The sequence below is a fragment of the Alexandromys fortis genome, unplaced genomic scaffold (genome assembly GCF_014885135.2).
Source record: "Alexandromys fortis isolate MF-2015 unplaced genomic scaffold, M_Fortis_MF-2015_v1.1 scaffold_81, whole genome shotgun sequence".
Classification (NCBI taxonomy): domain Eukaryota; kingdom Metazoa; phylum Chordata; class Mammalia; order Rodentia; family Cricetidae; genus Alexandromys; species Alexandromys fortis.
Window position 1 is genome coordinate 4,982,964 of NW_026067960.1, and position 27,396 is coordinate 5,010,359.

The window sequence follows — 27,396 nt, forward strand, 5'->3', positions numbered from 1 at the left end:
AGATAAGTGTGTGTGTTCCAGATGAGTGTGTGTTCCAGATGAGTGTGTGTGAGTATTCCAGATAAGTGTGTGTGTGAGTGTTCCAGATGAGTGTGTGTGAGTGTTCCAGATGAGAGTGTAAGTTGAGTTCCAGTTGTGTGTGTGTGTTCCAGATGACAGAGAGAGTGTGTGTAAGTGTACCAGATGTGAGAGTGTATGTTCCAGATGAGAGAGAGAGAGAGAGATAACATAGAGGCCAAAGGCTGACTTTAGCTATCTTCCCTTACTGAATCTCCATCTTTGCTTTTGTTTGTTTGTTTTGGGGCAGAGTTTTGTCTTTACAACTGTCTATGTTGCATGTGTGTGTATGTGTGTGTGTGTGCTCGAGTGTGACACAGTGCTCACAGAGGTCCAACACCGTGCACCAGAGTTGGTCCTCTCTTTCCATGAGGGAACTGAGAACTGAACTCAGGTCATCAGGCTTGGGGACAGAGCCTTATTCACAGAGCCATCAAGACCCCACCTTCCTTTTGGGGTAGTGTCTCACTGAACCTGAAGTTAACCAATTGGCTAACACTAGCTGGTCAGCGAGCTCCAGAAATCCTCTGGCCTCTGCCTCCCAAGTGCTGGGATCACAGCCCATCTTTTTACATGAGTGCTGGGCATTCAAACTCTGACCCTCATGCCTGTACTGCGCACACTTTCCTCACCAGCCTGTCGCCCCAACCCCTCTGAAATGCTTCTCGGATCCCATTCTGCACTCTGTGCAAACTCATGTCTGTCCACCACCCACCCCCACCCCCAGGGTCATTCCTGCAGGAAACATCTTACAGGGAACTGGCCTGTGGAGTCTGACTTCACCCACAGGGATCAGCTTGATCCTGCCACCCTCTAGGTAGATTACAGTTGTCTTGGCACCTTCCTGAGTGCCTCGCGCCTCGCACTGTATTTGCAAACACCGTGCACTCAGGATAGATCTTCGAGGAACACTTAGTACCCTTTACCAATGTGTGAAAACATGCAGTTGCTGCAAAAAAACATCTTTTTCAAGAAAGTAAGATCCAATTAGCGTTGCCTTCTGTGTCAGGAAAGCCAGTATTTCAAAGGAATTCCCTCGGCTCATTCAGCTGCTAGTCTGATGCCCCTTCCATGCCTGTCTTCAGGACTGGCCTGCTCTGGCCTGTGTGCTGCCACAGAACCCTTCAAACCTGAGGGACTGGACACCAGTGGACACCATAGATGGCTTGTGGGTAGTGACACAGGCAAGTGGTGCCTTCGGGGTTAGTGGGATGGAATACCGTGCTGTGAATCTGGTTTTGCTGGATTAATTTTTTTATTTATATTCTCTCTGTCTGTCTGTCTGTCTGTCTGTCTGTCTGTCTGTCTTTCGCTCTCTCTGTATGTGTGGGGGGGTGTGGTTGTGGGTGTGAGTGGTTGCCTCTTAGTTCATGGATAACTTACAGATGTTGGTTTGCTTCTTCTAGATCTGGGGTTAGAACTCAGGTCTTGGGTCCTATTCTCACTGAGCCATCTCGCTTTGCTACTTGTAAAGACTGATAATAAAGAAGAAATTCAGATTAAGAGTGACATACAAGACTGGAAGTCGCTCAGGGGCCCCAGCACCGTGTCTGGAGCAGACCAGACCTTGGGCAGTGTTGGGTAGCAGCTGGCTCCTTTCAAATGACTTCCCATAACCTCCCCACTCTGTCAACTTTTCTTCCCCAACACAGGTGACCAAGTGCAGGCTGCAGGGGCAGCTTGCTCACACTGCTGCACGGTGACCTTTCTGGCAAGAGTTAGACTGAGGAGGCGGCCCACGCTGAAAAAGGGGGACCTGCATGCCAAATTGTCCGGTCCAGTGGCCACGGCAGCCTCTGGCAAGGGAGACAACATCGAGTCCAGGAACCAACTGGGAAGGCGCCTGGGTAGGAGCTGGAGCGGTTCCAGGGACTCGAGCGCCACTCGTCCCCAACGGTGGCCCGGAAGGCGCAGTGCGGCCCGCGCCCCGCCTCCGCCGGCGCCCCCTCGCGCCCCGGGTGGGCCCTGCAGGGCTGCGCGGCCCGGCAGCCGCAGCGAAGGCGGGGCGCCGAGGCCAGGCGGGCCGGGGCGGCGCCGAGCCGGGCCCGAGCGGGGCGCTGGGTCCCGGGCAGCCGGGCTGGGAGTTTGGGGGAGAAAGATGGCGAGCGTGGGGTTGCAGTTCCAGGCGAGCGCCGGGGACGCGGACCCCCAGAGCCGGCCCCTGCTGTTGCTGGGCCAGCTGCAACACCTGCACCGCGTGCCCTGGAGCCACGTCCGCGGGAAGCTGCAGCCCCGGGTCACCGAGGAGGTGAGCGGGCCGCGGCCGCCATGCGCCCGCCAAGCCCAGGCCCCGCGACACAGGCTCCGCCTCGCCCGCGCGTCCCGCCGGGCCCTGGGCGCAGGCCCGCGACAGGCCAGGCCTTCTATCCCGATGGCTCTGGCCTCAGCGAGGCTCGGCCCGTGTCGCCGGCCTGCCCAGGCCGAGCCACCTGTATCTGTGCCGCCGGGCCTGGCCTTCCAGAAAACCCAGTGGCAGCCTTTCTCGTGGCCTCTGGCCTCGAGACCCACCCGCTTCCATGGAAACTGGCCAAGGCCCAGGAGCCCGGCTTCCACGTGTTTGAAGCAGTGGGTCCCCAGACAGGCCTTGCCAGCCCGAGGCGCAGTCCCACGAGGGTGGAAGGGTGCCAGAGAGTCACACAGCTGCCTGGTGGCGGCCTGGGTGCTGTAGACAAGCAGGCGTGGCCTGTAGGGCATCTCCTGACACAACACACATTTTGAAGCCTGGCCTGTCTCATGTCTCCTTTCTGATCTAGCTCTGGCAGGCAGCTCTGGCCACGCTCAACCCCAACCCCACGGACAGCTGTCCCCTCTACCTGAACTGTGCCACAGTGGCAGCCCTGCCTTCCAGGGTGAGCCGGCACAACAGCCCTTCTGCCGCCCACTTCATCACCAGGCTTGTGCGAACCTGCCTGCCTCCTGGAACCCACCGGTGCATCCTGGTGAGTGCTGAGCCAGGGCCCCACTGCGCTGACCCTTCAGGGTACTCAGAAGGCCAATGGCCCACCTCAGGCCTCAGGTCGAGCATTCTCGCCCACGTGACCTCCCACTCTAACTCTCCAACCATGAAGTGATTTACACCAGATGACGAATCAGAGGCCAGCTTAGATTTATTGAGGCCGGTCTTATGTCTGTGCCCTGCTTGTCTGCCTGGGAAAGAGTGGACAACGTCTGGTGGCAGACACATTTCTCACGTGGCCTCAGGTTACTGTGGGTCCCAGACCTCTGGGTTTGTCCACTGTAGAGCTGGTGTTGAAGGGTCCCGGTGTCATCTCTGTAGCCTCAGCCCCACCCTGCTTCTCTCTCACTACAGATGGTCTGTGAGCAGCCTGAGGTTTTCGCCTCTGCCTGTGCCCTGGCCCGGGCGTTCCCACTCTTCACACACCGCTCAGGGGCATCCCGGCGCACAGAGAAGAGGACCGTCATGGTGGAGTTCTTCCTGGTGGGACAAGACAATGGCCCGGTGGAAGTGTCCACCTTGCAAGTGGGTGTCTAGAGGTCACACTGCCCACTGGGAGCTCCTGTGGTGAGCTCTTCCCCTCCCTTTTCTGCAGGACACTATCATGTTGTGTTTTTAGGTCCCCGTTCTCTTCTGTTAGTGTTTAGTGCCTGCTCAGCACCTGGTATGGTTGTGTTTTGATTCTGGGCTGTTTTATCCTTGGCTGGAGAGCATTTTTATGTGTGTGGTCTCACTGAAGCTGTGTACTTCCTGTGTATGCTGGAAACCATGCCCAAGCTGTCAGTCAATGGACGTGCCAGCCTTGGCTATCTTCATACAAAGCTGTCCCCAACCCCACTGTTTTGACTTCACTTCCACCCAACAGCCAGAGACCAGCTTGTCCCTCCACTTTGGTCTCAGGAAGGCTGTCACTTTGAGCCCCAAGCAAACCCCTACTTGAGGGCTGTGTTTTCTGTTTCCTTGACAGAATTAGAAAGGGGCCATGCACCACCTCTACCATCTTGAATCTGCTTTCTGCGTTCTTGACAACAGTCTGGTTGCTTTACTCCTTTTAACCTCCTTCTACCTACCCACCCAACCTGGTTTGGTTGGCGTTTTAACCTCCTCCTCCTTCTTCTACCCACTCACCCAACCCAGTTTGGTTGGCGTTTTAACCTCCTCCTTCTATCTACCCACCCAACCTGGTTTGGTTGGTTTCCGAAGGCCACGGTTTGGCCATCTGTCCTCGAAGCATGCACACCGATTCTCAAGCCCCTGACTCTCAGCTGCTCCCCCAACCTGCCTTCATCCTCCTGTATGCCCTTTCCCTCTGCCCTCAGTGTCTCACTCTGGGAGGGGTCTGCTGCCTCTGGACTTTACCTGGCAATGGCCACTGAGACCATGTCTGTTTCCTGTCCCTGGAAAGTTCCTTCTGAGTTATAGGCCCACCCACTTCTCCCAGCTCCCCGCCTAGAAGCCTGCACTTAGCCCATCCCTTCTGCACTGCTTCCCACCCTCCCGCAGCAGCTGCCTGTATCCCTCAGCCAGTCAGATGTCTTCATGTCTGGACCCTCTGTGGTCTTGTGCTGCCTCCTCCTTTCTCCTCAGTAGGGTGTCCCCTCGACCCCCCTTCCTAGAGCTGTGGGCCCCGTGGACTCTTAACTTGTTGCTCTACCCTTGTCTCCGCTGGTATTGCCCCCCCCAGTCGCCTGAGAGTCTGTCATGCTGCCTGGCATGTAGCAGGCCGCACACAAGCATGTACGGAAGAAGTGATTGGATGTTGCTTTTTTTCTGTCGTGTAGGAACTAAGGCTTCTAGTCCCCTCACTCTCACTCATTGCTGTGTGGAGCTCCGTGCCTGTGGAGGGTCTGCAGGGTCATACCTGCCTCCCTTGAGGCTGGTGCACGGCCCAACACACATCCCACACAGGCCGCCAGCCGCTGACAGGTGGCAGGGGCCTCACGAGCACAGCTCATATTTGAGCTGTCAGCTCTCTGGTCTCTACTTGGAGCCTTCGAGGTTTAATTACCTGGGCCAGGCAGTGGCTCCAGTGATGATCAGACAGCGGGGGCGGTGGCCGGCTGGCAGAATCGACCTGCGCCTGCCCTCCTGACATACAAGTCCGGGGGAGGTGATGATGAACTTCAAGCTGCTGCCCTGCGCCTCCGCAAGCCCCTTAATATCTGTTTCTTCAGGCCGGCAGAGAGGCGCTGACGTAGCTGGCTGTCCCTGGCTTCAGAGGTTCAGGGTACATATGATTAAATGAAGGGAGAGGTCCGCTCAAGTCAGCTAAGAGGAAGACAGGCTCTGTGGCAGAGAAAGATGGGCAGCCGGGGTCTAGGGCTGTGCTGGCTCTGCAGAGACATGGTACCACACTTTTCTGTATACCTCTAGCGTCTTCACTCACTATCGGGCTGGCTCTGAATTGTCCTTAGCTCAGGGCCAGAGGTCTGGCGTGGTCTATGGCATCAGGTTCCTGTCTTCTCCTGGGTCTTCTGAGACTCGTGAGTTCCATGAGACAAGGCTTGGTCCTGTTTCTCTCACAGCAGTGACTAGGAAGACAGGGGACTCATGGAAGGCACCCATCAACATCCTGGGGTGATGTGTAGGGGATCTCCAAAGCCCCTGTTCCTATCTGCCTGTGAGCAGCCCAGAGCATCCTCCTAGAGTCTCATGTCTTTGAAGTCTTTGGTCCCTGGGGAACTGAATGAGGAAAGGACATTCCTCCCCACCCTGTCCCAGGGTCCCAGTGATGAACTTTGTCTTTTTCCCTAGTGTTTAACCAATGCCACAGAAGGCGTGAGGCTAGCTGCCCGCATTGTGGACACACCGTGCAATGAGATGAACACAGACATCTTCCTTGAGGTTCGTGGCCCTTCTGCTAGAAGAGGCACTAAGCTGGGATGGGAGGGTGTCTGGTCCACAAGGAGAGGCCAAGGAAGCCTGAAGTTTGTACTTTCTGTGGCCCAGAAAATTCCAGGGCCAATTCCATCAATTTCTGGAGTCCACCTTGCTCAAAAGGCCAGCTTCCTCAGCTGAGGGCGTGGGTAGGATGGGACCTCACCGAGGCCATCTGTAGGACTGGGGCCACCATCTGCAGGAAGCTAACTGTGCAGGGTCAGCCTTTTCCCCTGGGCTTGGTCATGAGAGGTGCAGCCCCTGGCCTCTGAGGTGGTTCCTTTCCCACCGTGCAGCCATGGATAGACTCATCTTTGGCGTGAAGCCCAGCCTCGCCTTGAGTCAAGCCTTTTTACATGTCTCATGTTGTTTTTGCCATGAATACATCCAGGAAATTAGCCAAGTTGGAAAGGAGTTGGGGATCACCCCTACCATCATCCGGGATGAGCAGCTGAAGACCAGAGGATTTGGAGGTGTGTAGAGTTGTCCCCCCCCCATTCCTCCAGGAGAGACTGAGGGTACTAGGTGGCAAGGACGGTATTTGGTCCCAAGGCCACCTTCTTCTCGATTCTCTGTACCTAAAGGCTGGAGAAAAAGCTGGGCTTCTTGAGGTGCTTTTAGGCTGAGCAGGCAAAGGTCACCATCACAGTGGCCTATGACTGTGTAACGAGTTCCTTCAAAGGTCCAAATCCCTCTGGGCTCAGAAAGCAGCTCTCTTGGTCACAAACCTCTCATGACTTGGGTTTTTTTCTGGCCACAACTGTGCTGTGTAGACTTCAGAAAGTAGCTGCTGCAGGCTGCTGGCTAGCCTTGGGGCCTCAGAGCAAGGTGTCAGGACAGTTGAGAATCGTGACCAGGCAAGATGTCCACCTAAGTCTGAGAAGGCTTTGTTGCTTCTGAGTGCTGTTACAGATGTCCTAGGACCATGGCAGTCAGGATGCCGGTGCTCATCATTGGTGTCCTTGGAGGTCGGCTGTCTTAGCCATGCCAACTCCCCCCCCCCACCCCCCGCACGCCACCACACACATGATCACTGAGGCAGAGCCCCTTTATGTTGAAGTTTCTCTGAGAGGTAGCGGTTGCCGTGGGTCCTGCCGGATGAGTAGATTGTCAGATGGTCATTTTCTCCCTCATCATGGTTGATAGACCCTGAGGTCTATCCTCTGTGCTCAGTGGGCTCCTCTTTGTTTGGGAAGTGGAGAGTGAGCAAGGGAGGCTATGTTACACAGGCCATGGGAGCGGCTGGAGAAGGAAGTCTCGGAGCTCAGGGTAGAGGGACCCCTGTGGGTGGGAGAGGCCTTGAAGCATCACCCAAGAATCATCTCACAATGCCGTCCTGACTTTTCCTCCTGGACATAGTACAGATATTTTTTTTCCTCAGTGAGTTTCTTGCCTAACAGTACTTTGCGGTCTTAGATGTTGGAATGGACCTACAGTCCCCCATCCCACGCTGGCCCCTAGCTGGGGGGTGAGTTGGGTGAGACAGTTAGCAGGGCCCTCGGAAGTCCCCACTGGTGAGTCTGCACCTCACACGCTCCCTTTTCCTGCACAGGAATCTACGGGGTTGGCAAAGCCGCCCTCCATCCGCCTGCTCTGGCAGTCCTCAGCCACACCCCTGGTGGAGCCACACAGACCATTGCCTGGGTGGGCAAGGGCATCGTCTATGATACCGGTGGTCTCAGCATCAAAGGGAAGGTAAGATGTGGGTTTTGGGGTGCAGTTCAGACCAGCGTGTTCGAGTACCTAATGCATGAGGTATCAGGAGTGGGCGATTGTTTTATTTAAAATCCCTCCTCTTCTATCCAACACAATTATTTCCAGGACTACTCAGGGAATGGAACTAATAATACAGGTTTAAAATAACCCCGATAGCAAACACTCTCTTTTATTGAATTCCACACATATTATCTTGCCAGTTGAAAATTTTGAAAAGAGAAATATTCCAGTCCAAATAAAGAGAGCGGCAGCATATTAACACTTCAAATATCATTAATGTATTTTAATAGGGAAAAACTCACAAAACCAGCTTCCATCTCGGTCTCTGTTAATTGCTAATGGACTACAGCATTAAAGAAGCTTATTCGGGTCTCTCGTCCTGTGAATCTGATGTCATCTGGCTTGCACATATCTGTGTTGGATGCACACGGGAGCCAGGGCTGTTTGTCAATCCTGCTCAGAACCCCAGAACACTCCTACTTTAACTCTGAGGCATTTCTGTCACCCCAGGCAGTTGACACCAGAAGCTCCTGAAAAAAACAAATCCTAGTTTATACTCTAGAACTTGCAATGGTGGCCATGCGCTCAGATCTCTGTGTGCCAAAATATCTCCAACACCACACTCTAAGACTTGCAGAGAATGGGAGAATGGTGGGCCTTGGGGTCGGTCACACTTTTCTCGTCAGCTAGGCTTCTGTCCAGACCCTGCAGTCAGCTCAGCAGTCTTACTCCTCTGTAGCATTCGCGAGTGGGTGACGGTTAGCTGAGCCTGTCCGCCAGGGCAGCAGCCTTTTTACTCCATCCACAAAGAACAGGCTGCTTAAGGGGAAAAGTTGGGTGAGCGCAGGAGACTATGTTAATATGGTTTAAAGCAACAGTAACCACAAAAATTGCTTAAACTTCAAGCAACTGAAGATTTGGGGGAGGAGTGTTTAGTTCCCAATATTGAGTATAAGCAGGATAGCTGCTTTATTACTGTTGGAAAACCCCACCCGGCCCTGAACCTGGTCATGCATGTGCCCCTACACATGGTCATACACCTGTCCCTGCACCTGGCACAGCAACCCTGATGGGAGGTGAACTCCTGCTTACTCTCACACGGTCTTGGTGGATCAGAACACAGACTGTAACTTCTCTAGAACAGACCCCTCATGTGTGCATCTAACTCCTGTTGCTCAGGAGGAACTCTGGGCGGAGGTCCTCTCGCTTGGCCATGTTGTATGGCTTCCAAGAGTCCGTAGACTGGTCCAGGTAACTGAAAAAGCTTCCAGAGCATAGGGTCCAGGCCAGCCTCCACAAATGAGACAGCAGCTTTGTCCTCCCGTGGTCAGACTAACTTGCAAACATGTGGTAGACGCAAAGACCATGGTGGGCACACTGGCTGTTCTTAACCAGCCCATTTGTCCCCAACCCTTGGAAACATTTCATCTGAATTCAGGGTGGAGCAGGGCACTTACTGAGCACTAGGCATGGGACGAGACAGTAAGGCTCCAGGGGTTCACAAAATCCTAGACCTGACCTGCAGTTGCCTCCACAGCCCCACTTAAGGGCCGGTTGTAAAACTCAGATCAGCAAGAGGGAGCATGGAGCGGCTCAGGAGCAAACCACATGGAGTGCTGGCACTGCCCTTGTCGGTTCTGTCCGCAGAGAGTTCAGTGGGAGATGGGGATCAGTGGGGTGGCGGGTCCTAGGAGGCATCAGACGTCCCTCCTGACCAATCCCAAGCGAGTTTGGTTGGTGATGTTGGCAATTGCCTGGAGGCCCCGTGCAGGCAATTAAAATTGGGGTTCATTTGAAAATAAAACCCCATGAACAGTAAAGCGTGGTGAAGATAATGTGACTTTCAAATGAGAAATGGTTCCATGTGGGACACTGGACATTCTGTCAATCTCTCCTTCATGGGGACCTAACGGGATATCTAGGTTCCTTATCTTGCCTGCGCTGAGTGCCGGCTGCCACCCTGTCTCTGCGGGAAGGCATCCAGACAGTCTGGCCGCACACATTTTATAATGGAGGAGTCATGTCCCATGGCCCTGAACACTCTTTGCTATTCTATCCAAACTTGACAAGTATTTTTAAGCGATTGTTCTGATATGGGGCCCGAAGCAGTAAATGAGCTGTCTTGAGCTTCAGATTTCCGTTTTGTACGTGACGGCTAGATCTCTTGGAGGCTGTCAGCACACGGAGCTATGCATGCCAGTGCCTGTCTGTGTACTCCCTGCTACCAGGAGCCTCACATTCCTGCCTGTCACCGTTAGCTCATCAGAGAAGTCCTTGAGCACAGGGAGGCTGTCAAGTGGCATACACGAGTTTCTCAAACTACCCCCTTGTGTGGAGAGCTTGCCTCAGAGCCGGAGGTGAGTGCTGTCCCTGTAGTCTCCCGGTGAGGGCCTGCCCTGTTATTACCATGCCGACACCTCATCTGGAAACCATCTCTTGGCGCTGCCGCCAGCAGTGGCTGGCTAGGCCTGTCACTGTCATGGCTGCCCTGTGCCTGGAAGTGTGTCATCATGCACTAGGGACAGTGACTCACACACAGGTGGGATTTTTTTTAACCTTTTTTTAAAGATGTATTTTATGCATATGAGTGTTACGCCTGCCTGTACGTGCACCACACACGAGCCTGTGGATGGTTCTGAGGCACCATATGAGTGCTGGGAACTGAGCTCAGTCCACTCAGCAAGTGCTCTTAGCTTCTGAGACATCTCTCCAGCTTCAGGAGCCTTTCCAGACTTAGCGGTACCGATTCCTGGAGGGGCTTTTTACAAGTGAGGTCTCCATGATGTGGTTTTCCAGGAGTGCATGAAGAATGACCAGTCCTAGTCACTGCCAGGCTATAGCCTCCGCTGGACCAGAGCTCTGACACTGTGGTCAGCATGGCTTTCCTGCATGTGTGTGTCAAAGTGACGAGAGCAGATGGCACCCGAGCATTGAGAACCTTTTCCTTTATATAATGGCAGAAGTGACACCGGGGTGGGTGGGGTCTGGAGTCCTCGTGTAAGCAGTTGAGCTTTACTGAAAGCTTGGCACTCTGCCTAGGAGGTGACACATCTGCAGGAGCACACCATGTTCCATGCACAGCCGTCACAGACAGTCTCTGGGTAGGTCATTGTAGAATGGTTTGCTGCCAGGCCTGTGGAGCCATTTCTACCTCTCCCAAGCCTGTTCTTTCAGGATAAGGAGGTCAGAAAGATGCATATAGTTATGAAAGCAGCACAGTTAAAGTACAAAAATGTATCCAGCTAAGATCCAGGACTGAGGTAATACAGTAAGGACTGCATTTCAAGATAAGACTCTTTCTGGTAAGGACCGGTATTATTTATTTATTGTTTTTAGTGAGCTACACATTTTTCTCTGCTCCCCTCCCTTGCTCTATCATCCTCTTCTACCATTTTTCATAATCCCCCTGTTCCCAATTTACTCAGGAGATCTTGACTTTTTCTACTTCCCATGTAGATTAGATCCATGCATGTCTCCCTTAGGGTCCTCTTTGTTGTCTAGGTTCTCTGAGATTGTGGACTGTAGGCTGGTTTTACTTTGCTTCATGTCAAAAAGCCACTTATGAGTGAATACATATTATATTTGTCTTTCTGGTTCTTTGTTACCTCCCTCAATAAGTTTTCTAGATCCATCCATTTGACTGCAAATTTAAACATATTATTTTTTTACCTCTGATTACTACTCCATAGGGCAAATGTAGCACATTTTCCTTATCCATTCTTCAGTCGAGGGGCATTTAGGTTGTTTTGGGATTCTGGTTATGAAAATTAAGGCTCCTATGAACCTAGTTGAGCAAATGTCCTTGTGGTATGATTGAGAATCCTTTGGGTATATATACCCAGAAGTGGTATTGCTGAGGCTTGAAGTAGATTGTTTCCTAATTTTCTGAAAAATCGCCAGACTGATATCCAATGCAGCTGTATCAGTTTTTACCCCCACCTGCAGTGGAGGAGTGTTCCCTTTACCCCACATCCTTTCCAGTGTAAGCTGTCATCGTGTATTTGATCTTGGCCATTCTTACAGGTTTAAAATGGAATTTTAGAGTTGTTTTGATTTGCATTGCTCTGATGGCTAAGGATGTTGAGCATTTCCTTAAGTGTTCTCAGCCATTTTAGATTCATCTGTTGAGAGTTCTCTATTTAGGTCTGTATCCCATTTTTTTTATTGGATTATTTATAGTTTTGATGACCAGTTTCTTGAGTTCTTTGTATATTTTGGAGATCAGCCCTCTGTCCGATGTGTGGTTGGTGAAGATCTTTTCCCATTCTGTAGGCTGTTGACTGTGTCCTTTGCTTTACAGAAGCTTCTCAGTTTCAGGAGGTCCCATTTATTAATTGTTGCTCTCAGTGTCTGTGCTACTAGGGTCATTCTTAGAAAGCTGCCTCCTGTGCCAATGCATTCAAGTGTATTTCCCACTTTCTCTTCTATGAGATTCAGTGTGGTTGGTATACGTAGAGGCCTTTGATCCATTTGGACTTGAGTTTTGTGCATGGCGATAGATTTGGATCTATTTTCATTCTTCTGCATGTTGATATCCAGTTATGCCAGCATCATTTGTTGAATGTGCTTTCTTTTTTTTCCATTTTAAATGTTCAGCTTCTTTGTCAAAAATCAGGTGTTCGTAGGTGTGTGCATTGATGTCTGGGTCTTCGATTCAATTCTATTGTTCCTCCTGTCTGTTTCTATGCCAATGCCAGTCCGTTTTCATTCCTGTATGTCTGTAGTAGAGTTTGAAGTCAGGGATTGTGATGCCTCCAGAAGTTTCTTTATTGTACATGATTGTTTTGACTCTGCTGGGTTTTTTGTTTTTCCCTATGAAATTGAGTATTGCTCTTTGAAGGTGTGTGAAGAATTCTGCTGGGTTTTGATGGAGATTGCATTGAATCTGTAGATTGCTTTTGGTAAGATCGCCATTTTTACTATGTTAATTCTACCTTCCCAAGAGCTTGGGAAATCTTTCCATTTTCTTGTGTCTTCTTCAATTTCCTTCTTCAAAGATTTAATGTTCTTGTCATAGAGGCCTTCCATTTGTTTGGTTAGAATTACTCAAGACATTCTATGCTATTTGTGGCTATTGTGAAGGGTGAAGTTTCTCTGGTTTCTTTCTCAGCTCATTTATCATCTGTGTAAAGGTGGGCTACTGATCTTTTTGAGTTAATCTTGTATCCTGCTACATTACTCCTGGTGTTTCTGACTTGCTGGAGTTCCGTGATAGAAATTTTGGGGTCCCTTTATATAAACTATCATATCATCAACAAATAGTGAGAGTTTGACCTTCCCCATTTCCCTTAGACATGTTATTTTTTAATTGTTTATATTGAACTATGTATTTTTCTCAGCTCCCCTCTTTTTCTTTCCCATCCACTTCTACCCTCTCCCATGATCCCCTGCTTCCAATTTACTCAGGAGATGTTGACTTTTTCTACTTCCCATGTAGATTAGAACTTGTATTTTTCTCTTAGTGTCCTCTTTGTTTTCTAGGTCTCTGGGATTGTGGACTGTAGGCAGGCTTACTTTGCTTCCTATCTTTGGAGGGAGCAAGTTGCTTTTTGGTTTCTGGCTACCCAAAACTGAAATAATCACTCAGAAACTGTATTATTTAAATCACTGCTTGCTTGGTTCATTAGCTTTAGCTTCTTATTGGCTAACTCTTACATATTAACTAAACCCATCTACATTAATCTGTGTATGACCAAGTGGCAGGTGCTTACTGGCAATGTTTTGGCATGTCTGACTCTGTCAGCTCTATGGCTTCTCTCTGACTTGCCTTCTTCCTCCCAGCATTCACTTTAGTTTTTTCAGCCTAGCTCTGTTTCCCTATAGCTCTACTATAGGCTAAAAAAATTTTTTTTATTCATTAACTAATAAAAGTATCACATAGACAGAAGGACCTCCCACACCATTTCCCTTTTCTGTTTAAACATAAAGGAAGGCTTTAACTTTAACATAGTAAAATTACATATAACAAAACAGGTATCAATTAAGATTTACAGTTACAATATTTATATCTACTTTATGTTTTATCATAACTAAGGAAAACTATAACGATTAATTCTTCAACTCCATCAGAGACTCCAGAGGATACATTACCTAATTAAACAGGAAGTACATTGTAAGCAACTTTTAAAACTCTAGAATTGACAGAGTTTTAAGTGCCTGGACAGTTACCCAAAGCTTTTTCTGTATCATTGGTGTTTCCATCTTCAGCCTAAAGGCTCATAGTATTCTGCACACTTTTCCATGAAGTAGAAAATTTCAAAAATAGTTCCACCTATATTGTCAGATTGTCATCCACTTTCTTCTGTGTCCTGCAGAATGTCTCGCAGACTCTTTCATGAAGCAGGAACCCCGAAAGCCCTTTCTCACCTTTAGGCAAGTTCAGCAGGTATTTCCCTGTTGGTCCTGTATGTCCAGTCAGGCAGTCCAGTCAAGAACAGCCTCTTGCCCAAATGGCTAACCGTCTCCCTATGTAGCCTCTTCAGTGTCCATCATCCCCCTGAAGTAGATTGGCGCTGCCAGGAGCAGATGTGTTTCACTGTCATGAAAAGTCCTAAATTTTTATTCTGAAGGGCTCTGAAAGATTTGAAGAATACCTAACTAACTGAAATATATCTCTGTATATCTATAAAATCTAACTAACATGACTATAATCTTGACTATTATAGAAGACTATTAACCTATATTTCTTAATTATACATTACATTTTTAAATGAACTAAAACACAATATGTTATTCAAGAGCAGAAATATACGTATACTGTATAACAAAATTTACCTTAAATTTGTATCAATAAATTAAGATCCATACCAAAGCAAATTATTTATCTCTATAACATATCCCCCTTTACATGTAAACAAACAATATTTGGGAATATGGGTTTAGTTCTGTCCATACTTCTTTCTGCTATTTGGGGGTGCCATTAATCAGGTATTCCATGGTGTATCCTTTGTGGTAAGTTCATCTCAGTCAGCAGTTGGGCAGAGTAATTTTTTTAGGGTGTTCACAGCAACCTTTCAGGGGGTTGTGCTCTATCAAATCACACCAGTCTGGAAGCAATTCACCTGTTTTCATCCTCTGTGGAAACAAGAGAAGAACCTCTTTTCCAAAGCAACATATTCTTAGACTCAATTTGAGAAGTTAAGATACCTTTATAATATACATGCTGGTTTAGCTTAGCAGCCCATACATTGAAATGTCTCTCTATACTTAGCTCCTTCACAGTCAAAATATTCAAAGAAAACACAATAACATAGATAATCCAGATGCTCTGTGAATTTTCCATTTTTATGTGGCTTATTTTTCATTACTTCTTTTAATCTATGACTATCTGTACTCTGTCTCTGTAAAGACTTTACCCCCCCTTTTTTAAAGCATTAACTTTATGACTCCCTATACTCTTTTCTTCTCTCTCCCAAGCCTATATACATTTATCCAATACTGTGACTCATCTGGATTTGTCTTTACTGCATATTTGTAATTCTTAACTGTCCAAGAGCACTTTTTAAAATGCTAAGTGCTTCTTTAAAACTTATGCTGTGCCATTACTATGCTATATATGGTACTACCTGTTTGCCTGCCCTGTACAGCGTAGTGGAGCCACTTGTGCCTCTGAGAGCCATGCACACAGCCCCATTCTCAGACACACAGCCAGTTCTTGTCACCATTGAACAAGCTGCAGCAGACTGCTCACAAACCCCACTCAAATGCTCTGTAGCCTGTCCTGCCAGAAAGCGTCAGAGTTTGCACTGACAACATGGTCCAGAAAGCTGGCACTTCAAAATGGCATGTCTTTTTTCCTACTATGGCTGAATCAGGAAAACCTCTCTTAAAGGAGCTGCGGCAAACTGCCAGCTGAAAAAAAAAGGGGGGGGGCTAAATTTGTTTGTTTGTTGTTGTTGTTGTTTCTCGAGTTCTTTCCCAAGCTCTCTCTCTGGTTTTACATGGATTTAGTCCACCATGTTGGTGTGCCAGTTTGCAGAAGGAGGCTGCGGCTTACAGGCAAAGTTTTGGCATGTCAGACTCAGGCAGCTCCATGGCATCTCTCTGACTCTGCTTTCTTCCTCCCAGGATTCACTTTAGTTTCTCTGCCTAGCTCTGTTCCCCTGTAGCTCTGCTATAGGCCCAAAGCAGTTCTGTTATCCATTAAACAATAAAAGTAACATATAGACAGAAGGACCTCCCACACCTACATGTTTAAAAGCCACTTATTAATGTATACATATTATATTTGTTTTTCTAGGAGTGGGTTACCTCTCTCAATATGATGTTTTCTAGATCCATCCATTTGGCTGCAAATTTAAACATTTAATTTTTTTTTTACTGTTGATTATACTCCATAGGGTAAATTTAGCATATTTTCCTTATCCATTATTAGGGCAAGGGGCATTTAGGTTGTTTCCTGGTTCTGGCTATAACAAATAATGCTACTATGAACATAGTTCAGCACATGTCCTTTGAGTATGATTGAAGATTTTTATGGTATATACCCAAAGGTGGTACTGCTGAGATTGTTTCCTAATTTTTAGAGAAATTGCCAGATTAATATCCAGTGCAGCTGTACCAGTTTTCCCTTGTACCTGCAATAGAGGAGTGTTCCCTTTACCCCACAAACTCTCCAGCATAAGTTGTCATTAGTGTTTTAGATCTTGGCCATTCTTACAGGTATAACATGGAATCTCTGAGTTATTTTGATTTCCATTGCTCTTATGGGTAAGGATGTTAAACATTTCCTTAAGTATCTTTCAGCCATTTTGCATTCATCTATTTAGAATTGTCTATTTAGGTCTGTATTGCATTTTTTAATTTGATTATTTCTAATTTTGATGACCAGTTTCCTGAGTTCTTTGTGTATTTTGGAGACCAGCTTTTTGTCCGATGTAAAGTTGGTGAAGATCTTTTTCCCATACTGTAGGCTGTTGACTGTGTTCTTTGCTTTACAGAAGCTTTTCAGTTTCAGGAGGTTATTGTTTCTCTCAGTGTCTGTGCTACTGGGTTCATACTTAGGAAGTGGCCTCCTGTGCCAATGCATTCAAGTACTTCCCACTTTTTCTTCTATGATAATCAGTGTGTTTGCTTATATGTTGAGTCTTTGATCCATTTGGACTTGAGTTTTGTGCATGGCGATAGATTTGGATCTATTTTCATTCTTCTGCATGTTGATATCCAGTTATGCCAGCATCATTTGTTGAATGTGCTTTCTTTTTTCCATTTTAAATGTTCAGCTTCTTTGTCAAAAAACAGGTGTTCGTAGGTGTGTGCATTGATGTCTGGGTCTTCGATTCAATTCTATTGTTCCTCCTGTCTGTTTCTATGCCAATGCCAGTCTGTTTTCATTCCTGTAGCTCTGTAGTAGAATTTGATTTCAGGGATTTTTATGCCTCTAGAAGTTCCTGTATTGTATAGAATTGTTTTGACTCTGGTTGGTTTTTTGTTTTTCCATATGAAACTGAGTATTGTTTTTTGAAGGTCTGTGAAGAATTCTTCTGGGATTTTGATGGAGATTGCATTGAATCTGTAGATTGCTTTTGGTAAGATTGTTATTTTTGCTTTGTAAATAATTCTAACTACCCAAAAGCATGGGTGATCTTTTCCTTCTGGTGTGTTCTTCAATTTCTTCCTTCAAGCATTATTGTTCTGATGTGGGAGTCCCCTCTGTGTGCTGTGATTGTTATAAATGAATAATGAAACTGCCTTGGCCTGTTGTTAGGGCAGAACTTAGACAGGCATGGAGAGCCGAACTGAATTCTGGAAGGAAAAAGGCAGAGTGAGAGAGAAGCCATGCATCTGCTGCCAGAGTTAGATGTGCTGAAACTTTGCTGGTAGACCCCGACCTCGTGGTGATATACAGATTAATAGAAATGTGTTAAATTAAGATTTAAGAGTTTGCCAATAAGAACTTTGAGCTAATTGGCCAAGCAGTGTTTCGTTAATGCAATTTCTGTGTGATTATTTCGGGGCTGAGCAGCTTGGTGTTCAGTAACCAAGAAGCTCTCTCCTCCAACAATGTTCTTGTCATACAGGCCTTCCACTTGTTTGGTTAGAATTGCTCCAAGCATTTTATGTTATTTGTGGCTATTGTGAATGGGTGATGCTTCTTGATTTCTTTCTCAGCTCATTTATCCTCTGTGTAAAGGTTGGCCACTAATCTTTTTGAGTTAATCTTGTATCCTGATACATTACTGATGAAGGAGTTCCTTGGTAGAATTTTTGGGGTCACTTTATGTAAACTTGATATCATCAGCAAATTGTTTAACCTTCCCTACCATTCTGAGACTGTTATTTTTTAATTTTCTATATTCTATATATATATTTTTGCTCTCCTCTCTTACTTTCTCTATTGTGTCTACCTTCTCCCATGATCCCCTCCACCCCCGCTTTCATTTTACTCAGGAGATCATGAGTATTTCTACTTCCCATGTGGATTAGATTTTGGAAGTATTTCTTAGTGTTCTCTTTGTTCATTAGGTTCTCTGGCATTGTAGACTGTAGGATGGTTTTCCTTTGCTTCATGTCTAAAAGTCACTTATGAGTGAATACATATTTTATTTGTTTTTCTGGGTCTGGGTTACATCCTTCAATACATTGTTTTCTAGATCCATACATTTGCCTCCAAATGTCAACATATCTTAGTAGTAGTAGTAGTAGTAGTAGTAGTAGTAGTAGTAGTAGTAGTAGTATTTTACTGCTGATTATAGTCTATAGGGCAAATATAACACATTTTCCTCATCCATTTTTTTTTTTGGTTAAGGGCATTTATGTTGTTTCCAGGTTCAGGCTATGACATACAATGCTCCTATGAACTTAGTTAAGCACATGTCCTTGTGGTATGATGGAACATCCTTTGTGTGTATACCACAAGTAGTACTGTTGCATCTTGAGGTAGATTGTTTTGTAATTTTAAGAGATATTGCCAGACTGATATCCAATATGGTTGTACCAGTTTTCACTTCCACCTGCAGTGGATTAGTGTTCCCTTTACCCTATATCCTCTTCATCAGAAGTTGTCATCCATGTATTTGGTCTTGGCCATTCTTACAGGTGTAAGATGGAATCTCAGAGTTGTTTTGATTTGCATTGCTCTGATGGCTAAGGATATTGAACAGCCATTTTATATTCATCTGTTGAGAGTTCTCTGTTTAGGTCTGTTCCTTTTTTATATATATATATAAAGGATTATTTCCTATTTTGATAACCAATTTCTTGAGTTCTTTATATATTTTGGAGATCATCACTCTGTCTGATATGAGGCTGGTGAAGATCTTTGCTCATTCTGTAGGCTGTTGACTGTGTCTTTTGTTTTACAGAAACTTATAAGTTTTAGGAGGTCCCAATTATTAATTGTTTCTCTCAGTGTTTGTGATACTGGGGTCATTCTTAGGAAGCTGTTTCCTGTGCCAATGTGTTCAAGTGTACTTCCCACTCTCTCTTCTGTGAGGTTCAGTGTGGTTGGTTATATGTTGAGGTCTTTGATCCCTGTGGACCTGCGTTTTGTGCATGGTTATAGATTTGTATCTATTTTTATTCTTCTACATGTTGATATCTAGTTATGCCAGCATCATTTTTTGAATGTGGTTTTTTTTTCCATTTTAAATGGTCTGCTTCATTGTCAAAAATCAGGTGTTCATAGGTGTGTGTGTTGATATCCTGGTCTTCGATTCGGTTCCATTGGTCCTCTCGTCTGTTTCTATGCCAATGCCAGTCTGTTTTCATTCTTGTAGCTCTGTAGTAGAGTTTAAAGTCAGCAATTGTGATGCCTTTAGAAGTTCCTTTATTGTACAGGATTGTTTTGACTCTGGTTGGTTTTTTGTTTTTCCCTATGAAACTGACTATTATTCTTTGAAGTTCTCTGAAGAATTCTGCTGGGATTTTGATGGAGATTGCATTGAGTCTGTAGATTGCTTTTGGTAAGATCACCATTTTTACTATGTTCATTCTACCTTCCCAAGAGCATGGTAGATCTTTCCCCTTTCTAGTGTCTTGTTCAATTTCTTCCTTCAAGGATTCAATGTTCTGATGTGGGAGTCCCCTCTGTGTGCTGTGATTACTATCAATGAGTAATGAAACACATTGGCCTGTTGATAAGGCAGAACTTAGGTGGGCAAGGAGAACTGATGTGAATTCTTTGAGATAAAAGGCAGTGAGAGAGAAGCCATGGATCCCCTGCCAAAGATAGTTGTGCTGAAGCTTTGCTATTAGGGCCTGACCTCGTGGTGATATACAAATTAATAGAAATGCATTAAGTTAAGATTTAAGAGTTAACCAATTAGAATTTTGAGCTAATAGGCCAAGCAGTGTTTCATTAATACAGTTTCTGTGTGATTATTTTGGGGCTGAGCAGCTGGGTGTCCAGTAACCAAGAAGCTCTCTCCTCCAACAATGTTCTTGTCATACAGGCCTTCCACTTGTTTGGTTAGAATTGCTCCAAGACATTCTATGCTATTTGTGGCTCTTGTGAAGGGTGAAGTTTCTCTGATTTTCTTCTCAGCTCATTTATCATCTGTGTAAAGAAGGCCATTGATTTTTTTTTGAGTTAATCTTGTATCCTGCTACATTACAGATGGTGTTGATGAATTGTTGGAGTTCTTTGGTACAATTTTTGGGATTGCTTTATGTAAACTATCATATCATCAGCAAATAGTGAGAGTTTGACCTTCCCTACCACCCTCAGACATGTTATTTTTTAAATTTTTTATTGAATTATATAATTTTTCTCTCTTCCTCTCCCTTTCACTTCTACACTCTCCCATGTTTTCCCTGCTTCTAATTTACTCAGGAGATGTTGACTTTTTCTACTTCCCATGTAGATTAGATCTTGTATTTCTCTCTTAGTGTCCTGTTTGTTGTCTAGGTTCCATGGTATTGTCGAACGTAGGCTGGTTTTTCTTTGCTTCATGTCTAAAAGCCACTTATGAGTGAACACCTAGTATATTTCCTTCTGGGTCTGGTTTACCTCTCTCAATACGATGTTTTCTAGATCCATGTATTTGTCTGCAAATTTTAATATATCACTAATTTTTACCGCTCATTGAGGTTGTTTCCAGCTTCTGGTTATGACAATGCTACTATGAACATAGTTGAGCACATGTCCTTTTGGTATGATTGAGCATTTTGGGGATATATATTTAAATGTAGTATTGCTGAGTCTTGAATTAGATTGTTTCCCAATTTTCAGAGTTATTGCCAGACTGATATCCAATGTACTATACCATTTTTCACTCTCACCAGCAATGCAGGAGTGTTCCCTTTACCCCACATCTCTCCAGCATAAGTTGTCATCAGTGTATTTGATCTTGGTCATTCTTACAGGTATAAGATCGAATCTCAGAGTTGTTTTGATTTGCATTTCTATGATGACTATGGATTTTGAGCATTTCTTTAAGTGTTCTCAGCCATTTCAGATTCATCTGTTGAGAGTTCTCTATTTAGGTCTGTACCCCATTTTTTATTAAATTGTTTTTAATTTTGATGACTGGTTTCTTGATTTTTGCATATTTTGGAGATCAGCCCTTTGTCCAATGTGTGGTTGATGAATATCTTTCCCCATTCTGTAGGCTGTTGACTGTGTCCTTTGCTTTACAGAAGCTTCTCAGTTTCAGGAGGTCCCATTTATTAATTGTTGCTCTCAGTGTCTATGCTACTGGGGTCATTCTTAGGAAGCTGCCTCCTGTGCCAATGTGTTCAAGTGTACTTACCACTCTCTCTTCTGTGAGGTTCAGTATGGTTGGTTATATGTAGAGGTCTTTGATCGATTTGGACTTGAGTTTTGTGCATGGCGATAGATTTGGATCTATTTTCATTCCTCTGCATGTTGATATCCAGTTATGCCAGCATCATTTGTTGAATGTGCTTTCTTTTTTTCCATTTTAAATGTTCAGCTTCTTTGTCAAAAATCAGGTGTTCGTAGGTGTGTGCATTGATGTCTGGGTCTTGGATTCAATTCTATTGTTCCTCCTGTCTGTTTCTATGCCAATGCCAGTCCGTTTTCATTCCTGTATGTCTGTAGTAGAGTTTGAAGTCAGGGATTGTGATGCCTCCAGAAGTTTCTTTATTGTACATGATTGTTTTGACTCTGCTGGGTTTTTTGTTTTTCCCTATGAAATTGAGTATTGCTCTTTGAAGGTGTGTGAAGAATTCTGCTGGGTTTTGATGGAGATTGCATTGAATCTGTAGGTTGCTTTTGGTAAGATCGCCATTTTTACTATGTTAATTCTACCTATTCAAGAACATGGGAGATTTTTCCATTTTCTGAGGTCTTCTTCAATTTCTTTTTAAAGAGTTAATGTCTTTTCATACAGGCCTTCCATGTGTGATTAGTGTTACTCCAATGTATTTCATTTGTGGCTGTTGTGAAGGGTGATTCTTCTCTGCTTTCTTTCTCAGTCCTGTTATCATCTGTATAATGGAGGTCTTCTGATTTTTCTTTGAGTTTATCTTGTATCCTGCTACCTTACGGAAAGTGTTTATGAACTGTCAGAATTCCTTGGTAGAATTTTTGGGGTCTGTCTTATCATCAGCAAATAGTGAGCGTTTGTCCTGTATTTATTTTAAATCAGAACTTGTCATTTGGAGTTGGAAACCTATACAGCAGAAACACATGTAACAACACAGGTAGTTCATAAGAGGTGATATTTGCATTGGTGTCCGGGGGCTTCAGCTTAGACCCACCAGTGAACTGAATATGGCAGTGTGTCGTTACCACCTACTGATGACTTGATGGTAATGTTTTAAGATATGACTAAGATACTCTCTTTCCAGCCAGATGTTAACTAGTAAACATGGAGAAGAATTGGCATCGGTCTAGGCCTCCCCAGTAAAGCTCCAATTCTGGGCAAGTATAGGCCAGTGCAGGCGGCTTCAGCTGTCACTGCAGGCATAGCTAGAAGCAGGGCCGTGAGGAGTGTGAGTGTCTGTGGCAGGAGGGGCAGGGATCCAGGGCTGTTGCTTGGAGGTCAAGTGAACTAGGATTCAAAGTAAGCTGTATCCTCCCTGTGAATGGAGATGGAAGGACCAAAGACAAGCACAATCTGTTTGACTGTAGTTGGACCCAACTCCTAGATACCAGAGCCGCTCATAGTGGCTGCTAGCCTATACTCAGGTAGGATGGGATAGATATGAGTCTGGGGTTACCCCAGTCCCTCCTTAGTAGACACAGCAGGAACCTGAGGTAAGTGGGGAACACAGGCAAAACAGCTTATTGGCAAACACTTCACCTCCAGTCTGTATGAAGAGGGACCCACAGTTCTGATTGCCACTGGGAAGCCTGGCCAAGCCTCTTGAAGTGCTGGCTGGGTGGCTCACTCCACGTGAGACTCAGTCTTTATGGAGTTTGGGTGAGGAAGAAGACAGAGGTCCTGAGTGTAGACTCCCAAGATTGCCTGTGGTCAAGGGCTCTGTGGGAGAACCCAGCCATGGTGAATCTGGCCAGTGGGTAGCTTCTTGGTCACCCTCTGTTGTATTATCTATTGCTCCGTAACTCTAAAGCTGCACAGAAACACAAGGTCTATCACCCCCACTTCTGAACCTCTCTTCCTCTTGCATTGGTAGAAGACTCTCTCTGGGTGGCGCATTTCATGAATGGCACTCAGAGAGGCCTGTACAAGACAAGGCCCTGGTGTGCTGTGCAGATTGGAGCCTGCGAGCCTGCTGCCAGCTGTGTCCATGTTCGTGTGGCTCATTCCCTCTCTTCTGGTTCTTTGTGTCCCTCTAGACCACTATGCCAGGGATGAAGCGAGATTGTGGGGGTGCTGCAGCCATCCTGGGAGCCTTCAGAGCCGCCATCAAGCAGGTAAGGGTATGAGTTCTTGTTTTCCTCCTTCAGACTTGGCCCTCCTCTCTCCAGGATTCCACTTCCCTGACCGTGGAACTTAGCAGGGATTGTTTGGTAAGAAGGCCTAGCTTAGAGTGCCTGCTGAAGGAAGCAGCCATGGTTGGACATGTGTGGAGAAGTCCTTCTCTCCTGTCGGTGATTTGGCATCTAAGACATGCTGGCAAGGAAATGCTCAGCAGGTCAGTTTTGGACTTCCCACCAGCCAGTGCTGCGGTGCTCACTGATGGGCAAGACGAGTACTGGACCTACAGGTAGCTGCAGCCAGTAGCTTAAGGGTTCTGAGAGCCCCTCACACACCCGCATACACACAACAGCCCCTGCCCTCCCCTGGTTAACTCACTTGTCCACTTGGCCCTGGCCTCTCCCTCCATTGTCTTGAAAAGGAATATGCCTCAGAAAGAGTCTCAGAATGAACACAGCGGCAGTGATGTGGCCCACAGGATACCTGATGTAGGGAGGGCCCCTTGTTCGTCCCGGCCGCCCAGCATAGCCACACTGTAGGGGTCACACTGAAGGAATGCAGAAATGGGGGTGATTACTACTGGCAGGAAGAACTGTGGAAGTAAAGTTATCAGTCCCTCAGTAGCAATTGTTTGGGGTAAGAATGATGGTCAGGAGGTTGAGGCAGGAGGATTGCTCAAATCGAAGGTTCTTCATATGCTGTGTAGTGAAGTCTGCTGCATGGTCTGAACCCTAGAGGGCTTTGCCCCTTCTAGCAAGGATTTCCCCAATTGTACCTTCAGCTCTGAGCCCTGCTCCCTGCTCCTGGGGGCCCTACCAGTCTGTCTGTCTGCTACTGTCTGCAGGTCTGAGAGCACCTGGCTCTCCCTTCCCTTTCACCCCTTCCAGAACTTGTGGTCTGTAATGGGGCCTCTCAACCTGCTTTTCCTCTTAGGGTTTCAAAGATAACCTCCATGCTGTGTTCTGCTTGGCTGAGAATGCCGTGGGCCCCAATGCCACCAGACCTGATGACATTCACCTTCTGTACTCAGGAAAGTAAGGCTAGCCCTCTCTCAGTTCTGGAACTGTTGTTTAGACTTTGGGCTTCCTCCCAGAGCCAGGCTAGGTCAGTCTGAGCCTAACCCAGGGTGTGGGAGAAGCCTACCCCTGCATCCCACCTGCGATGTTCCTGGGGAGGGCACATGTCACGGAGATGGGGGAGCTGCAGGGACTGGGCTCTCCAGTAACAAAGGGGGTTGGTTGCTCAGCACTCTGGCCAGCTGAATTCCTGAACTGGGGTGTGTGTCACACCCAGGACTGTAGAGATAAACAACACAGATGCTGAGGGCAGGCTGGTGCTAGCTGATGGGGTATCGTATGCTTGCAAAGACCTGGGAGCTGACATCATCGTGGACATGGCCACACTGACTGGAGCACAGGTGAGTGTCACACATCTCCCCTGCAGCCCCCATAGGCCTGAACTCCTATTGGCAGCTGTCATTTGGAGACAAGGAAGTGTACACTCGTCCTGTTGCTGTTCCCGGCCCTGTCTGTCTTTCTTTCGCCTCCCCCATGGTGTGTTTCTGGTGCCTGTGGCTCTACTTGTGCTTTTTGTGTTTTTCTTCTGTCCTCCCTGGCATGGTTGCTTCTTTTGTGTCCTTTGCCTAGGGCATTGCCACAGGGAAGTACCATGCAGCCGTGCTCACCAACAGTGCCGAGTGGGAGGTAGCCTGCGTGAAGGCTGGCCGGAAGTGCGGGGATCTGGTCCACCCGCTGGTCTACTGCCCCGAGCTGCACTTCAGCGAGTTCACCTCTGCCGTGGCTGACATGAAGAACTCCGTGGCGGTAGGTGTGGGCCTGCACTAATGTGCAGAGCTGTGCCCCTGGGGAGTCTGTGAGCCAGGAGACCAGTGTGAACAGTGCAGAGGTCAGGTGTGACTTCATTCAGGAACACACTCAGTGAACATGCTTGGTGAACAGACTCCACACTGGGGTCTGACTTAGTTGCCCCTTCAGGTTCTTTGTGGTCCTCCCGTGTCCCGGAGGAGGTAGAAACCTTGTTCTAGGTTGGAGCCATCTGGTCAGCAGGTATCTCTGTGCCTAAGGCTGCAGGATAAGGGTAGGTTAGATAGACTGTCCAGACTCCTCCAACTGCTAGGAACAGGATGTCACCAGCTATCCTCCTCCTGTCCTCAGGACCGAGACAACAGCCCCAGCTCCTGTGCTGGCCTCTTCGTTGCTGCACACATCGGATTTGACTGGCCTGGGGTCTGGGTCCATCTAGACATCGCAGCTCCGGTGCATGCTGTAAGTGCCTCCGGGGAGGGGGGGCTCCTCAAGGCCAGGTGACCCGAGCCCCCTTGGCTCAGAGCTGCTTCTGAGATCATCAGAAAGATTCTGTGTTGTGCGTCAGATTGCCCGTGGCCCAGCCTCCAACCAGCCGTGGTCTCCCTGACCTCTGGTCTCTTCATCCCTGAGTAACTGCTATGTCACAGTCCTCCCTCCCGGCCAGCCTCGCCTGAGCTGAACAGGAGGCACGGGCCTTCTCACTCTGAGCTATGGCTTCTAACTAGCCTATGCCCACCACCTCTGAGCATGTCAGGACATTTGCAGCCTCGTGGCCTAGGATTTCCACCTTTTCTGTCCACAGGGCGAGCGAGCCACAGGCTTTGGTGTGGCTCTCCTACTGGCACTTTTTGGCCGTGCCTCTGAGGACCGGCTGCTGAACCTGGTGTCCCCATTGGGCTGTGAGGTGGATGCCCAGGAGGGCGATGATGTGGGGCGTAACTCGAAGAGACGCAGGCTCGTGTGAGCGTGTGAGCACTGCTTCCCAGCTGTGGTTCCTTACCTCACTGTACACTGACCGATTTGAAGTAATTGGAAGATTAGACCTTGAGATGAGTTTGGCTTCTCCTTCTGTAACCTGTGGTGGTGGGTGTGGCTGCTCTTCTCTTAGAAGACAGCTTAGGGTTTGGTAGGGTCCGGGGAGGGGAAGATTGTCTCCTAGGTCGGCGTCTGCAAACTCACTGTCCCTTGTCCCACACCTGGTCTTTCAGACCACCTCAGGTCACCTCTGGAGTGAGTGCGCTTCCTGATCCAGGTCCTTGCTCTAGCTGGGGCTCACTGGGGTGGCCAGCCAGCCTATGTCTTGATAGATGTGACTGACTGTTAGAGACTCTGTTCTGTGAAGCAGGAAGAGCCTCATGGCCCCCTCCAGTTCACTTGAAGTTGAATTAAATATGACCACAACACGCCATTGTCTCTGCTCGTGTTTCCCGGCTCTCCTGTCTGATAACCCGCTCAGTCTGTCAGAGACTGAGGTGCGGACTTGCTCTGCCAGCAGCCCTCAGACTCTCTCATCTGGTCTTGAGATGGCTAGTTGAACTGGTTTGAACTCCAGCCCAGAGCTCTGGAGTCTGGGGCAGAGGACAGCAGCCCTCAGGCCTAGGCCTGCTAGTCACCTGCTTTGGTTTTTCGATTGTCTCCATACACTGCGAGATGACTTCGGAGAGCCTCCGTTCATATTGGGGTGTACATGACTTCCTCAGCTCTGAACCTGAGTCTCCCCAGTTCCTACCAGAGAAGCCCTAGGCCACAAAAGGCCTGGTTTGGAAACCACTTGATTCCCGGGAGCCCAGCCAGGTTCGAGGTCTGTACAGCACACCCGGCTTCAGGGACTGCAGGGGCAGCCGGCCTCATAGTATCTGGGAATAAGTTCTCTCCTGCTTTCTTTGGTTTTCCTACACAGTGCATCCTAGACTGCCTGAGAGGCAATGAGGGTTAGGCCCCAGTGAGTAGGACGGGTCTTCCTACACCTTCTCTAAGGGGCCTGTCTGTAGGTTTGCAGAATGCATGCACTGGAATGTCCTGAGTCCACTGACAACTACAGCTTAAGTGCTCTCAGGCACCAGGTCTGACTGCCTTGGAAGGGAGGTGCCTGTTTCTGGGTCTGACGCCATGCAAATGTTTATTAGCTGCTTGCTGTATGCATAGCCCCCAGGTGGATCTGGAAAGTCAAAAGCCA

At 47.3% G+C, this 27,396-nt stretch overlaps 1 protein-coding gene across 1 annotated transcript; it reads left to right on the forward strand.

Moving 5' to 3' along the window:
• The first annotated feature begins 2,013 nt into the window (after positions 1–2,013).
• Npepl1 (aminopeptidase like 1) lies at positions 2,014–26,623 on the forward strand. The gene is made up of 12 exons (XM_050152870.1): positions 2,014–2,305; positions 2,811–2,996; positions 3,368–3,538; positions 5,768–5,857; positions 6,282–6,363; positions 7,443–7,585; positions 23,313–23,390; positions 24,328–24,428; positions 24,688–24,811; positions 25,041–25,217; positions 25,569–25,679; positions 26,023–26,623. The coding sequence occupies exons 1-12, from the start codon at positions 2,156–2,158 to the stop codon at positions 26,182–26,184; spliced, it is 1,575 nt and encodes a 524-aa protein (XP_050008827.1). The 5' UTR covers positions 2,014–2,155; the 3' UTR covers positions 26,185–26,623.
• The last annotated feature ends 773 nt before the right edge of the window (positions 26,624–27,396 follow it).

Excerpts from the sequence above, each read along its gene's own strand:
- Npepl1 (XM_050152870.1), top strand. The coding sequence starts at position 2,156 with ATGGCGAGCGTGGGGTTGCAGTTCCAGGCGAGCGCCGGGGACGCGGAC. Across the intron at positions 7,586-23,312 it reads GTCTCAGCATCAAAGGGAAG|ACCACTATGCCAGGGATGAA; the intron begins GTAAGATGTGGG and ends GTGTCCCTCTAG. Across the intron at positions 23,391-24,327 it reads TCAGAGCCGCCATCAAGCAG|GGTTTCAAAGATAACCTCCA; the intron begins GTAAGGGTATGA and ends TTTTCCTCTTAG.